The sequence below is a fragment of the Indicator indicator genome, chromosome 32 (genome assembly GCF_027791375.1).
Source record: "Indicator indicator isolate 239-I01 chromosome 32, UM_Iind_1.1, whole genome shotgun sequence".
Taxonomy (NCBI): domain Eukaryota; kingdom Metazoa; phylum Chordata; class Aves; order Piciformes; family Indicatoridae; genus Indicator; species Indicator indicator.
Genome location: NC_072041.1, coordinates 6,964,095 through 6,977,133, shown reverse-complemented (window position 1 = coordinate 6,977,133; position 13,039 = coordinate 6,964,095). Strand labels below are relative to the sequence as shown.

Here is a 13,039-nt window from a genome sequence, read left to right as displayed (position 1 = left end):
CCAAAGCTGCCCAACAGATCTTACAACCTGCCTGCGTTTTCAGTCCATCCCAGTCCCAAAAAAGGACACAGCCCAGCAGCCAGGTTTCCACTGAATCTGAAAGCCAGTGTAAAATCCTGCTGCAGACTCCCTCACCTTGGCTGCTGTCCTCCTCAGTGCTGCTGAAGTCATCCTCATAGTAAGTATTGGAGTCAGTGGAGGCGCTGGCGTCGCTGCTCATGGAGCCCTTCCTCTGGCGCTGCAAGACACAAGCCTGGGAAGAGCAGCAGGAAAAAAAGTTCAGCTTGGGGATTAAGGAGGGAGAACAACTTGAAAACAAGAGGAACTTCCTAGCCCTGTTCAATTTTCTTCTAAGCAATTCGTCTCAACTAATTTACTAGCAGGTCTTCAAGGCTTCTCGCCAACAGGTTGTAGTAAAAATTACACAGGAGGGTTGTAAATAGAATCATGGAATGGTAGGGGTTGGAAGGGACCTCTGGAGATCAACCAGCCCAATCCCTCCTGCCAAAGCAGGATCACCCAGGGCAGGTCACACAGGAACACATCCAGATGGGTTGGGAATGTCTCTAGAGAAGGAGACTCCACAACCTCTCTGGGCAGCCTGCTCAGGGCCTTGTTGAAATCCCCTCTCAGCCTTCTCTTCTCCAGACTAAATGGTCCCAGGTCTCTCAGTCTTTCTTCATAGTAGAGATGTTCAAGACCTCCAATCATCCTCATAGCCTCCACTGGACTCTCTCCAGCAGATCCCTGCCTCCCTTGAACTGGGAAGCCCAAAACTGGACACAGTACTCCAGATGTGGCCTCACCAGGGCAGAGTGGAGGGGGAGGAGAACCTCCCTAGACCTGCTGGCAACACTTTTTTGCTGCACCCCATCAAGTAAGCAACATTTCAAGCACAGCTCTAGCTAAAAGCATCCAGTTTCAATATCACCTTTTCTTCTTCTCACTGAACTCACCACTGAACACTGAGCTTAGAGGAAAAAAAAAAAGAGTATCAGAATGAGTTTTAAAATGAACAGTCTCTGAAAAGAGGGAAAACAGAAGCCCCACTGACAGCTTCTGAAAGAATTCTTCTTCTTAGCATGGTCACACAGTTGGTCAGGTGAGACTTTTCCATGTGGATGAGTTACTCAAAGTGGTTCAGCTACAGAAGTCCTCGAGCTGGATGCTGGGTCCTACCTTTCTGTAGGAAGTAGACAGCAAAGTCAGCAGCAAATTAGTGAGTGGTACAGAATCGATCAGGCGCTGAATTCTCTGGATGGAGGTGCTCTGAGCCATGATATCCAGCACTGCTGGTGGACCATCACTCTCCCAGCCCTGCAGAAGAGCATTGAGAGGAGAGAATTTCAAGTGTCTTTCAGTGGAGAAGGCCAAATGTTTCACAGGAGAGGGTAGATGCTACCTACAGACCTTGTGCAATGCCTCCACTTGCAGATCTTGAAAGAGGGAGGACAGCAGTTTGATGGCGTGGTTTGCTAGCACCACTGACAGAACACCAAAGCCTTGATGCCTAGAGGAACAGAAAAGGACAGAGTGGCATTTCAGGGCAAAAAATACCCAGATAGACAAACTAAACCCAGTGAAGTGCCTGCTTTGCCATATTGAAGATGAAAACTTCTTTTCATGAATCAAGGCTTGAACAGCAAATGCATGTAAAATGTCAAGAGCCCAACAAGACCCCATGGGAGCTGCCTGCTGGGCATGGTTGGACAGATGGGCAATGATCACTTCAGTGAGGGATCTACATACCCTTTCCCAGGGCCCAGTTTGGGAGACCCAACACCCTCCTTGGTACGAGCAATAATGTCTCTGACTCGAAGAGCAGCCAAGGGATCCTTCTCCTTTCCCTTATCAGCCAAGGCCGTGGGGCTGAGGTTCAAGATGAGGAAGAGGCTGTTTAGCAGACACCAAGCCCCGAGCAGCTGGAAGTTCTGATAATGCTATCATCCCAAAAGTGAAAGGGATGGTGGAGGGGAGAAAAAAAAAATAAAACAAAACAAAACAAAACAAAAATGCATGAAGAAGTCAAAATATAGAAGGTCAATCCAAATGTCAAAAAACACAGCAGCAGAAAAACAATGAAGAAAGCTTCCCCAGACCCAAATCTTACCTCACCCCCTGCCCGGCGTGAATTGCTGATGGCTTGTCCAATCATCTCATAGATTTCAAGCTGCAAAGAAATCCAGACCCAGGGCAATGGTTAAACAGCACACCAGGCAATGAGAAATTTCAGTTTGCCCCCTACAATTAACCACCTCATTCTTTTCTTTACCACCAAGCCTGACTCCTAGAAAGGACAGAGAGAGATTGCAGTAATAGGAATTCCACTGCCCTTGCTGAGAATGAATCACAGAATGGCTTCAGTTGGAAAAGCTCTCTAAGATCAAGTCCAGCCATCAACCCAGCACCACACCATGGCCACTAAACCATGGCCCCAAGTGCCATGTCCCCATGTTTCTTGAACATCTCCAGGAACGGGGACTCCACCACCTCCCTGAGCAGCCTGTTCCAGTCCCTGACCAATCTTGCACTGAAGAAATTGTTCCTAATCTCCATCCTAAGCCTCCCCTGGCACAATTTCAGGCCATTTCCTCTCTTCCTATCACCTGATACTAGGGAGAAGAGACCAACACCCCCAATGGCTCCAACCTCCTTTCAGGGAGCTGCAGAGAGCCAGGTTGTCTCCCTGCAGTCTCCTCTTCTCCAGGCTGAACAACCCCAGCTCCCTCAGCTGCTCCTCTCCAGACCCTTCACCAGCTGTGTTGCCCAACAAACCACTCTCTTGTCTACTTACACATTTTTGTACAATAGTAGCAGCATCATTTTCATAATCTTCTTCTTTGGAACTTGTTGACCCAGTTCGTACCTGTTGAGTGCTCCCCACATGTAGGATGGCCATGCAGGTTGCCACACTCACACCTGATGGAAGACAAGCAGAGGTGACAGAGGGCTACAAGGGTGATGAAGGGACTGGAGCACTGCCTTATGAAGAAAGGCTGAGAGCCCTAGGGCTGTTTCGTCTGGAGAGAAGACTGAGAGGGGATCTGATCAATGTCTACAAATATCTGAGGGCTGGGGGTCAGGAAGGGAGGGACAGGAACAGCTTCTTGTCACATGCACCATGTGATAGGACAAAGGGCAGTGGATGGAAACTACAGTACAGGAAGTTCCACCTTGACATGAGGAGGAACTTCTTTACTGTAAGGGTCAGAGAGCACTGGAACAGGCTGCCCAGATCTAATAAATGTTTATAAATATCTGAGGGTCATGAGGGAAGGGACAGGCTCTGCTGGGTTGCAGCCTGGGATAGGACAAGGGGCAATGGATAGAAACTCCAGCACAGGAGGTTCCACCTCAACATGAGGAGGAACTTCTGCACTGTGAGGCTCACAGAGCACTGGAACAGGCTGCCCAGAGAGGTTGTGGAGTCTCCTTGTCTGGAGACTTTCAAGCCGCATCTGGATGTGTTCCTGTGTGACCTGTGCTGGATTCTATGCTCCTGCTCTGGCAGGAGAATTGGACTCAAAGACCTCCAGAGGTCCCTTTCAACCCCTAATATCCTGTGATCCTTTGATCCTGCGAGATCCTTGCAAGAGTCAAGTCTTGGGATTCAATGTGCCTCCTTATCACACTAAATCAGGCTGGCTGAAGCACACCCAGAAACTTGATGGAGCTGGGAACACTCAACATTACAGCAGACAGACAACAAAGTCTTTCTGAAGTACCCCCAAAAGAGTCAAACTCTGTCCTAGAGAAAGCTGACAAAAATGAAAGGAGGCTGTGTGTTACCCTGCAAACCAATACCACTTTGATAAAAGAGTATGAAGATGGCTTCAGCTCTTTAAATTCATACCCAAGCCAATTAAACACTCAGGATCCTGGTGTTCTTAAACCACTCCTGGGAAACGAGGTTGATTTGGGAGTGTAACCAATTAAGCTGAAGCCAAAAGTGCTGCAAAATGGTATGAGCACAAAAAATTAGAGCAGAAACGACAGGCTGTGCAGACTGAGAGACAGAACATCTTCTTTCTCTCAGATATTGACAAGAACATTTGCAAAATGGATCAGAATTTCAGGGTCACCAGAAAAATTTCCACACTAACTCAGCCCCAGACTATGCAGGATGCTGTACAGCTTTCATCTTCATGAGAAATAAAGGTTACTTGTGGGCTGAAGCTCAGAAGCAGAGCAAAAATGACTTGAAGATCCACAGAATCACAGAATTTTTTGAGTTGGAAAAGGTCTCTGAGATCATTGAGTCCAACCATCAACCCAACACCACCACGGCCTTTAAACCACGTCCCCAAGTGCCACGGCCACAGGTTGCTTGAATGCCTCCAGGGATGAGGACTCCACCACCTCCCTGGGCAGCCTGTTCCAACCCCTGACCACTCTTGCAGCAAAGAAATTCTTCCTCATGCCCAGCCTAAACCCCTCCTGCCACAATTTCAGGCCATTTTCTCTCCTTCTATCAGCTGATACGAGGAAGAAGAGACCAAGCCTCACCTCACTCCAGCCTCCTCTCAGGGAGCTGTAGAGAGCAATGAGATCTCTACATCACCCAAGGCCACAGAGGGGTGACAGCAGAGCTCCCACTGAACCCACCTCTCCCAGAGACCAGCAACCTGCCATCCTCAGCCCCACAGCAGCACACAGCACAGGAAATCCATTTTACCTGCATAGAGACAGCTGAGAGCAAGCACAGTCACATCCTGGAGACGTGTGGGTGTCAGAGGCTCCAGCACAGGCAGGGACAGAGTATCCAGTGCCATGGTCACATCTATGACCAGTGAATGAAACCTGTGGGGGTGAGATGTGTGGAGGATCAGCAAGGCAATGCACACACCAGGCAGCTCACAGGGGAAGAGCAGCTCACCAGCTGATCCTGCACAGTTGGCAGAGCTGTTTTCCCTCAGGCAGCATAGCCAGATCACAGGGTCACAGGATGTTAGGGGTTGGAAGGGACCTCTGGAAATCTTTGAGTCTGATCACCCTGCCAGAGCAGGACCAGAGAATCCAGCACAGGTCACACAGGAACACATCCAGATGCAGCTGGAAAGCCTCCAGAGAAGGAGACTCCACAACCTCTCTGGGCAGCCTGCTCCAGTGCTCTGTGAGCCTCACAGTGCAGAAGTTCCTCCTCATGTTGAGGTGGAACCTCCTGTGCTGGAGTTCCTATCCATTGCTCCTTGTCCTATCCCAGGCTGCAACCGAGCAGAGCCTGTCCCTGTCCCTTCCCTCTTAACCCCCAGCCCTCAGATATTTCTCAACATTTATTAGATCCCCTCTCAGTCTTCTCTTCTCCAGACTAAAAAGCCCCCTCAGAAAAAGTGGTGCCAGGCTCTTACCCGTTGCGGACAGCAGTGGCATCAGCCACAGTGGCTGGCATGATGAAGAAGGAGTTGGCCGACACCGCGTCCTGGAAGCGGTTGATGTAGCGCAGGAAGTAGGGCAGGTTCAGGCAGACCCGCAGCAGCTTCTCAGAGCCACCTAACAAAGCAAAGCAAAGCAAAGCAAAGCAAAGCAGTTCAGCAGTGGTACTTTTGCTGTGGCACAGCAGAGCTGCCCAGCAGAACAGAGCTAGGTCGTCAGTAATTGACTTCCTTCGTCCTGCCCGCCTGGGTGAGTCTGTGCGGTGAGAAAATGTCACAGAATCATTTGGGTTAGGAAAGGCCTTTAAGAGGAGCCACTCCAACCATCCTCTGACTCTGCCAAGGGTGGGGCTCTCAGCACCACAGCTCTGGGGCTTTGAAACACCTCCAGGGATGGAGACTCAACCACCTCCCTGGGCAGCCTGTGCCACTCTTTGAGAACCCTCTCAAGGAAGAATTTTCTTCTAATGTCCAACCTAAACCTCCCCTGGTGCAAACTGAGGCCATTTCCTCTTGTCCGATTTGTTGTTCCCTGCAGGAAGAGACCTCTTAGGGCAGGTCCCACAGGAACACACGCAGGCAGGTTTTTAAGATCTCTAGAGAAGGAGACTCCACAATTCTTGGGAGAAGAGCCCAACTCCCACATGGCTCCAACCTCATTTCAGGGAGTTGCAGAGAGCCAGAAGGTCTCCCCTCAGCCTCCTTTTCTCCAGGCTCAACACCCCAAGTTCCCTCAGCTGCTCCTCACCAGCCCTATTCTCCAGACCCTTCACCAGCTTCATTGCCCCTCTCTGAACACCCTCCACACCTCACCATAGCTGAAGCAATAGCATGGGATCAGTTTACAAGACATAAACCAGATGGTGAAGTTTGCATGCAGTGTTCCTAATGGGTGTCACAAAGCTCTGTGTGCATGTTGCCCTGCACACCAGCTGTAATCACACCTGCTCAGCAATCCATACTGGAGGCTGTTTTATGCTGGTTTTCCCCCAGACCAAACCTCCTGCAGGTAAATCCACTGAGCTCTTCTTTGCAATGCAGGGAACTACGTCACAGCCACAACCTTCCTACCAGTACCTGAAAGGGGCTACCAGAAAGCCAGAAGGGACTTTTTACAAGGGCTTGTAGTGATGGAATAAAGGGGAATGGATTGAAGCTTGAGGAGGGGAGATTGAGACTGGAGATTAGGAAGAAATTATTTCCAGTGAGGGTGGGGAGACACTGGAACAGGTTGCCCAGGGAGGCTGTGGATGGCCCCTGCCTGGAGGTGTTCAAGGCCAGGCTGGATGTGGCTCTCAGCAACCTGATCTAATGGGAGGTGTCCCTGCCCATTGCAGGGGGGTTGGAACTGGATGATCTTGAAGGTCCCTTCCAACCCAAAGCATCCTAGGATTCTATGAACCTTCCTTGGTAACAGCAGTATGCGACCCAGTGCATCCCTTAGGTCAGATGGTTTATTCCCATTCCAAGCTATCACACTGCAGACACATTCACTCCAGCACTCTTTCCCCACCCCACCCAGAGCTAGGAAGCTGATTCTCACCAAGTTCTTGCAGGCTGGCTACATTCTGAGCAATGAATATGCTTTTTGTCTTTGCTGCAGAGCTTTGATCTGTGGAAGCTTGATCCTCACTTTCTCCTTCCACCTAAAAGCAAGCACATACTCAACATGTTATGGAAGCATCAGAAATGCAAAGTGTGGCAGCAAAGCCTCTACACAGAGCTTTCAATACTCCAGAAAGCTTTTCTTCACACTTGTGCAGCAAAACCTCACCACTTCCTGCCCTCTGTTCCTTCCCTGCTCCAGGTTGTTAATAGCTAAAATGCAGGCTGCTGCCCCTCTAGGGCTGTTTACCTGTGTCTCTGTCAAGATAGATGGTGATGAGGAGACTCTAGGGTTGAAGACTGATGTCAGCTGATTGAGGAAGTTCATCTGCACTTCCTTCTGCCTCAGCTCCGGGCTCACTGGGGAGGCCAACTCCTTCTGATCCTCTACTGCAGGGGGAAACAGCAAAGCAGCATTTTCACACATCCAACCCAGGAGGTTTTCTACCTCAAGTGCTGCAGGAATAACAGCAGAAATCAAAGCACCAACCATCAGAGAGGGTTTTGACAGTCTGAGGGAGCTTGGCTGACTTCATCATGGCTGTGAAGGTGATGATTTCAGTGCGGTCCAGGCGGCTGCAGCCCGTGCACAGCCCCTTGATCAGCAGAATGAGATGTTTCTGCACAGGAAAAGACAGCAAAGCACAGCTTCAGCTCTCAGCATTCCCATTAGGCCTGGACAGTCTTTATTCTCAGCTGCTGCAGTATGAGCACTGCAAACCTTGAGTTAGTCAAGCTACTGCAGCATGACAAATCCGCTCTGATCTCAGCCCAAAGATTGTGGTGGTTTATAAACACTGTGGTAGGACAAGGGGTGGTGGATATAAACTCCAGCACAGGAGGTTCCACCTCAACATGAGGAGGAACTTCTTCTCTGGGAGGCTCACAGAGCACTGGAACAGGCTGCCCAGAGAGGTTGTGGAGTCTCCTTCTCTGGAGACTTTCCAGCCCCATCTGGATGTGTTCCTGTGTGACCTGTGCTGGATTCTGTGGTCCTGCTCTGGCACGGGGTTTGGACTCAAAGATCTTCAGAGACCCTTCTAACACCTAACATCCTGTGACCCTGTGATCAACTGCAGGTAATTCAGGTCACTAACACTGTCCCATGTGCTCATTGTAGAAAAACATCTGGAAAAACATCTGGGAAAGCTCTCTCTCCTATGGCACACTAAGGCTTAGAGCCAGCCCTATTAGAGGCTACATTATATGAACACTTCTCCCATGCTGCTGCTTTTTGAAACAGATCTGAGACTAAAATACAACTGGGGAAGAATCTATCTTCAAAAAGTCAACAAACAGACAACAGAAGAGTTTTGGTTGTTACAGAAAACCAAATCAGACTGTAGGAAACTGCAGCAGATTCAGCTGAGATCTGTTCAAGCAAGGCTTCAGGTCACCTCAGTTTTGGGTGCCTCACAAGCTGAGTAAGGAACACAGAGGGAAGACCAAGCAGGCATCAGGCTCTACTGAACCACTGAAGAACTTCAATAATTTTAGTTTATGTAACATTAGAACAAATATTTCACAATATTTCAGAATATTTCAAATATTAGGCCTCTGGGGAGACCTAATAGCAGCCTGAAGGGGGCCTACAAGAAGGATGGAGAGAGACTGTTTGCAAAGGTCTGTGGTCATAGGACAAGGGGCAATGGCATCAAACTAGAGAAGAACAGATTTAGATTGGATGTTAGGAACAAATTCTTTATCAGGAGGGTGGTGGAACACTGGAACAGGTTGCCCAGGGAGGTGGCTGAAGCCCCATCCCTGGAGATATTCAAGGTGAGGCTCGACAAAGCCCTGGGCAACCTGATCTACTTGGGGATGTCCCTGCTGACTGCAGAGGGGGATTGGACTGGATTGACTTTTGGAGGTCCCTTCCAACCCAGACCACTCTATGATTCTATGCTTAGAGGCCAAAGCCCATTTCTGCTTGCCCCCAGGGTGACAACCTGTGCTCACCTGTGACACAGCACAAGCTTCATCAGGGTTCTCCAGACGCAGCAGCGAGAACTCGATCAGGACTTTACAAGCTGCTGCCACTGACTGCAGCTGGTTCCTTGGTACTGCAAAAAAAGCAGATGCTTGTGCTCAGTACAGGCTTTAAAACCCTTCAGAGCAAGATGTTCCTCATGCTTTCAATGCAGCAGAGCTCAGGCTCATTAAAATGTAACCCCAGAGATGTCAGGAAGGTAAGGATGACAACCTTCTACCCAGAGAAGGCAATTTAGGTACAATGGCTTCCCCAGCAACAGCATTTGACACTGACAGAAGCACTGGAGAACAAAAACCAAGCTGACTAACCCCTCTATTTTTCATTTGTTTTGCTGAAATTGCCAAATTCTGTCAAGTCAGAACGACAGAAAATATTTTGAGTCACAATGTTTGGATCATTAATTCCTACGTAGTAACAGAAACTGCTGAAGAACAATCTAAACATCCTGGGAGCAGATTTCAACTCATTGGTTTCCCTAAATGAATTCAGGGCCATGAATATGCAGCCAAAGTGGGCAGTGCTGCCCAGGATGTGGTGACCAAACACACCTACTGACAGGCCTCCCTTAACAGCTTGGATTGAAATTCTGCCAGCACAAAAAGAGAGAGCTCATGGGACAAACAAGAAATGAGAAGAGTTCTGGGTCACTTTTACTATCTGCTAGCAATAACTGAAGAGTAAGAGAAGTAAAGGATGGGGAACACTTACTTAGACCACACACAGTAGTGATGTAGTGTGTAGAAAGTGCAACAAAGGAGGAGTAGAAGGGCTCATACTGTTTGTCGTGGTGCAGGATCTCAGACTCGCTGCAAGAGAACAAGAGACGTGTCAGTTGCATAGAGCAGGACAGCATCACCACTCAGAACACCTCACACCTAGTAAGAGATGCAAGGCAGGATCATTAAAATCACATCTTCTTCCCAAATCAAAGCTTTTGAGAAGAGAATCTCAGGGCTGAGCTCTCCAGCAGATCCCAGCATCAGCGTGGCTCCCCGCACAGGGAAGTGAAGGAGGTAATTCCTACACTGTCAAGGTTTCTCCTGCACACCACAACAGGTCAACTCCTTCACAATCACTCTCCCAGACAGAGGTTCATTAACCTTTAAGTTCTTCTAAACTTGGCTGCCCAGAAAGCTTGAACTGTTTGTTCAGCTAAGGCTAGGCAGGCTGTGCCAGGGCTGGAGCACAGACGTTGCCTTTCTACCCAGGCACCCAAGACAGCTGAGTTTATGAAATCCTGCAAAAGAGAAGAAGCAAAACAATTGCACAACAACAACAAATACACAACAACAGCATCTGTAGCAAGCTGGGGAGAAATGAAGAGTTTTGGCAGGTAACACACAGAAGAGGAAAATCCATTCACTGTAGTTAGCCTCCGAGGTAGAGCTTCGGAGACCTGCACTGTTCCACCCCACAAAGCTGAGAGTGAGTGAAGGTTTAATGCCAACTCAAACCAAAACTAGAGATTGTAAAGCAAAAGATTCCCCAATGCACACAAAGTTAAGCCCCATGAGGCTTGCTGGCCATGGAGAACATCTACTGCTGCTCAGAAATAACACCTTAAAAGCTGCTGCAGTAAGTGTCACAGAAACCTGAAGGCAACCATCCCAAGAACAGAAAGAGCTCTGCCTCTGGAGCCAGCTCTACCTTGGATTCTTCCTGCAAAGCACCTAAGGGATGTGGACACCTCTCTACTAAATACTTAATGGCTTTCACCTTTGGAGTGATGTGAAGGAGCAAGAACAACAGAGTAAACAACTCAACTTCACCAGCTGCACCACCTCTCAAGACACAAACTTCTCCACCTCTGGCAAGAGTTTGTTCCTGGGGTAAGAGGTGGGGAGCAGAGGGCCCTGGTCCATCACAGCATGCTACACCCAACTGAAATGCCCATTTCTCAACTCCAGCAATGACCAGCACTGTGCAGAGTACAGCAAAAAGAGACCATGTCCCCCCTTGAACCCACTTCACAGAATCCCAGAGTGCCAGGATGGAAGGGACCCCCAAGATGGAAGGGACCCCCAAGGAGCACCTGGTGCAACCTTGCTAGGTGGTAGTGGAGTTGAAATGAGCTGGCCCAGCACCCTGCCAAGCTGAGGCTTAGAACTACCCCATCTAGGGGAACCCACTGCTTCCCTTGGAGATGATTCCCAGTGTCTGACTGATCTGATGGTGAAAAGCTTTCTTCTTGCCCACAATGCCACCAGCTTGGGCAGGGTGGGAGGAGGGAAAGGACACACTGTTCCCTGCTGACCTGAGCAGCACCCAATTCATGCCCAGCCACCAGCCCTTGTGCTATCACAAGTCATCATTTCCAGTTGTAACAGATGTGACTGAAACAGAAGAAACTATAAAACACATCCTTTCTTCTGGGGGGAAAAAAAAAAAAAATCAACTGCAGGAAAGACTCAAGAGCTTTGCAGCTTTCATTTCCTACTCCTGAGAATTCTTATTTAGTCCAAAAAGCTGCAACAGGAAAGTGGCTGTTACAAAGAGGCTTTACTTGAAGAAACTCAGCAGTGTCCCACCAGGCTTCCCCTCACCATCTCCTGCCAGAAGCTGCACTGAAGGGTAATGAACCCAGGAGACTGGTAAAAAAAGTCTGTGTCCTTGTGTTCAGACACCAATTTTGTTCCTCTGCCTCTGCATGTCCCACCATAAATGGGCAGCTGTAGGCATGCAATGGATTTTAGGAGAATAATAAAGGACAAGAGAAAATGGCAGCTCCTCAGTTGCCATCCTGCTGGACAAGACACAATACTCACGAGGTGCAAGAACACAGAGGTGCAGGAACCAGAAGACAGAGAATTTTACCTGGATTGGGCATTAAGAGGCTTGAGGTTTACTAAAAGTAGTCATGGGCTTCTTAGGGCAGTGAAAAGTGGAAGGCATTTGTCAGCTACTCATCAACTCTTTGCCAAGAAATGTAAATAGGAAACAGCAGCTTCACCTGTGAGGTGCTAGAGTGTTGCATTGTGATTTATTGCTTAAATAAACATCTGCTTCCCAAGGAAACTCATCACTCCCACCAAGTGAGAAGCCTCCATGTCAACAGCAAACGTAACACCCCAGCAGCAGCAACCACCACCACCTCCTTTCTCAGTTCTGCTTCCAAATCCCAAAGAGGCTTGAAATAGACTCTTTATGTAAGGCAGCAGCACAAAGGCAGCCTCCTCCTTGAGAAGGTACAGCAGCAGGTGCAGTTCTCCCCCTGTTAAAAACCCTCCCCTAAAAAGCACTCTCAGACTTTGTAAATCCTGGTTCCCCCTCAGCTGTGTCTTTCCACATCAGCATTGCCATAATTTATGTCAAATCAGAGGCCCAGGTCTACCAATTCTTGAACAGAGCTGTGAGCAGGGGAATTCTAGGAGCTGGCTGGTGCTTAAACTTCAAAACTAAGTATCAGATTTGTTAAGAACTGGAATCCTAGGAGCCTAGAATGGCTGGGGTTGGAAGGGACCTCGGAGGTCAGCTACTCCAACCTCCCTGCCATGGGAGTATTTGGCTATTCAAGTATCATTTCATAAACACCTTGGACACCATATCCCTGCTTTAGCTTTTCAGCATTGGATATTTGGGCAATGTTCTCATTAATTCATAGAATGGTTTGGGTTGGAAGGGACCTCAGAGATCATCCAGGTCCAAACCCCTTGCCATGGGCAGGGACACCTCCAGGGAAGGGGCACCCACAACATCCCTAGGCAGCCTGTTCCAGAGTCTCACCACCCTCACCCTCAAGAACTTCTTCCTCATCTCCACTCTAACCCTGCTCTCCCTCAGCTTCAAACCATTCCCCCTTGGCCTGTCTCAGACACCCTCACGAAAAGTCCCTCTGCAGCCTTCCTGCAGGATCCCTTCAGCTACTGGAAGGCAGCAATAAGGTCCCCCCAGAGCCTTCACTTCTCCAGGCTGAACACCCCCAGCTCCCTCAGTCTATCCTCATAGCAGAGGTACTCCAGCCCTTGGGTCATCTTTGTGGCCTCCTCTGGACTCTCTCCAACAGAGAACAGTAACATCAGAGACTCTGCTGTCACTGCACCAGGTTCATTTAACACAAAATGCAAACACT

General features: G+C 48.9%; 1 protein-coding gene across 1 annotated transcript in view; it reads right to left on the bottom strand.

Annotated features, from left to right (window-relative positions):
* UBR4 (ubiquitin protein ligase E3 component n-recognin 4) overlaps nt 1-13,039 on the bottom strand; it is a 127,687-nt gene that overhangs the window by 112,221 nt on the left and 2,427 nt on the right. The window contains exons 3-15 of the mRNA XM_054394861.1: nt 9,679-9,776; nt 8,937-9,040; nt 7,468-7,597; nt 7,228-7,367; nt 6,916-7,018; nt 5,349-5,490; nt 4,676-4,800; nt 2,795-2,919; nt 2,111-2,170; nt 1,750-1,940; nt 1,411-1,510; nt 1,180-1,317; nt 136-253 (exon numbers count right to left, since the gene is read on the bottom strand). Coding sequence (XP_054250836.1) covers nt 136-253; nt 1,180-1,317; nt 1,411-1,510; nt 1,750-1,940; nt 2,111-2,170; nt 2,795-2,919; nt 4,676-4,800; nt 5,349-5,490; nt 6,916-7,018; nt 7,228-7,367; nt 7,468-7,597; nt 8,937-9,040; nt 9,679-9,776 — 1,574 coding nt within the window. The remainder of the gene's footprint in view (nt 1-135; nt 254-1,179; nt 1,318-1,410; nt 1,511-1,749; nt 1,941-2,110; nt 2,171-2,794; nt 2,920-4,675; nt 4,801-5,348; nt 5,491-6,915; nt 7,019-7,227; nt 7,368-7,467; nt 7,598-8,936; nt 9,041-9,678; nt 9,777-13,039) is intronic.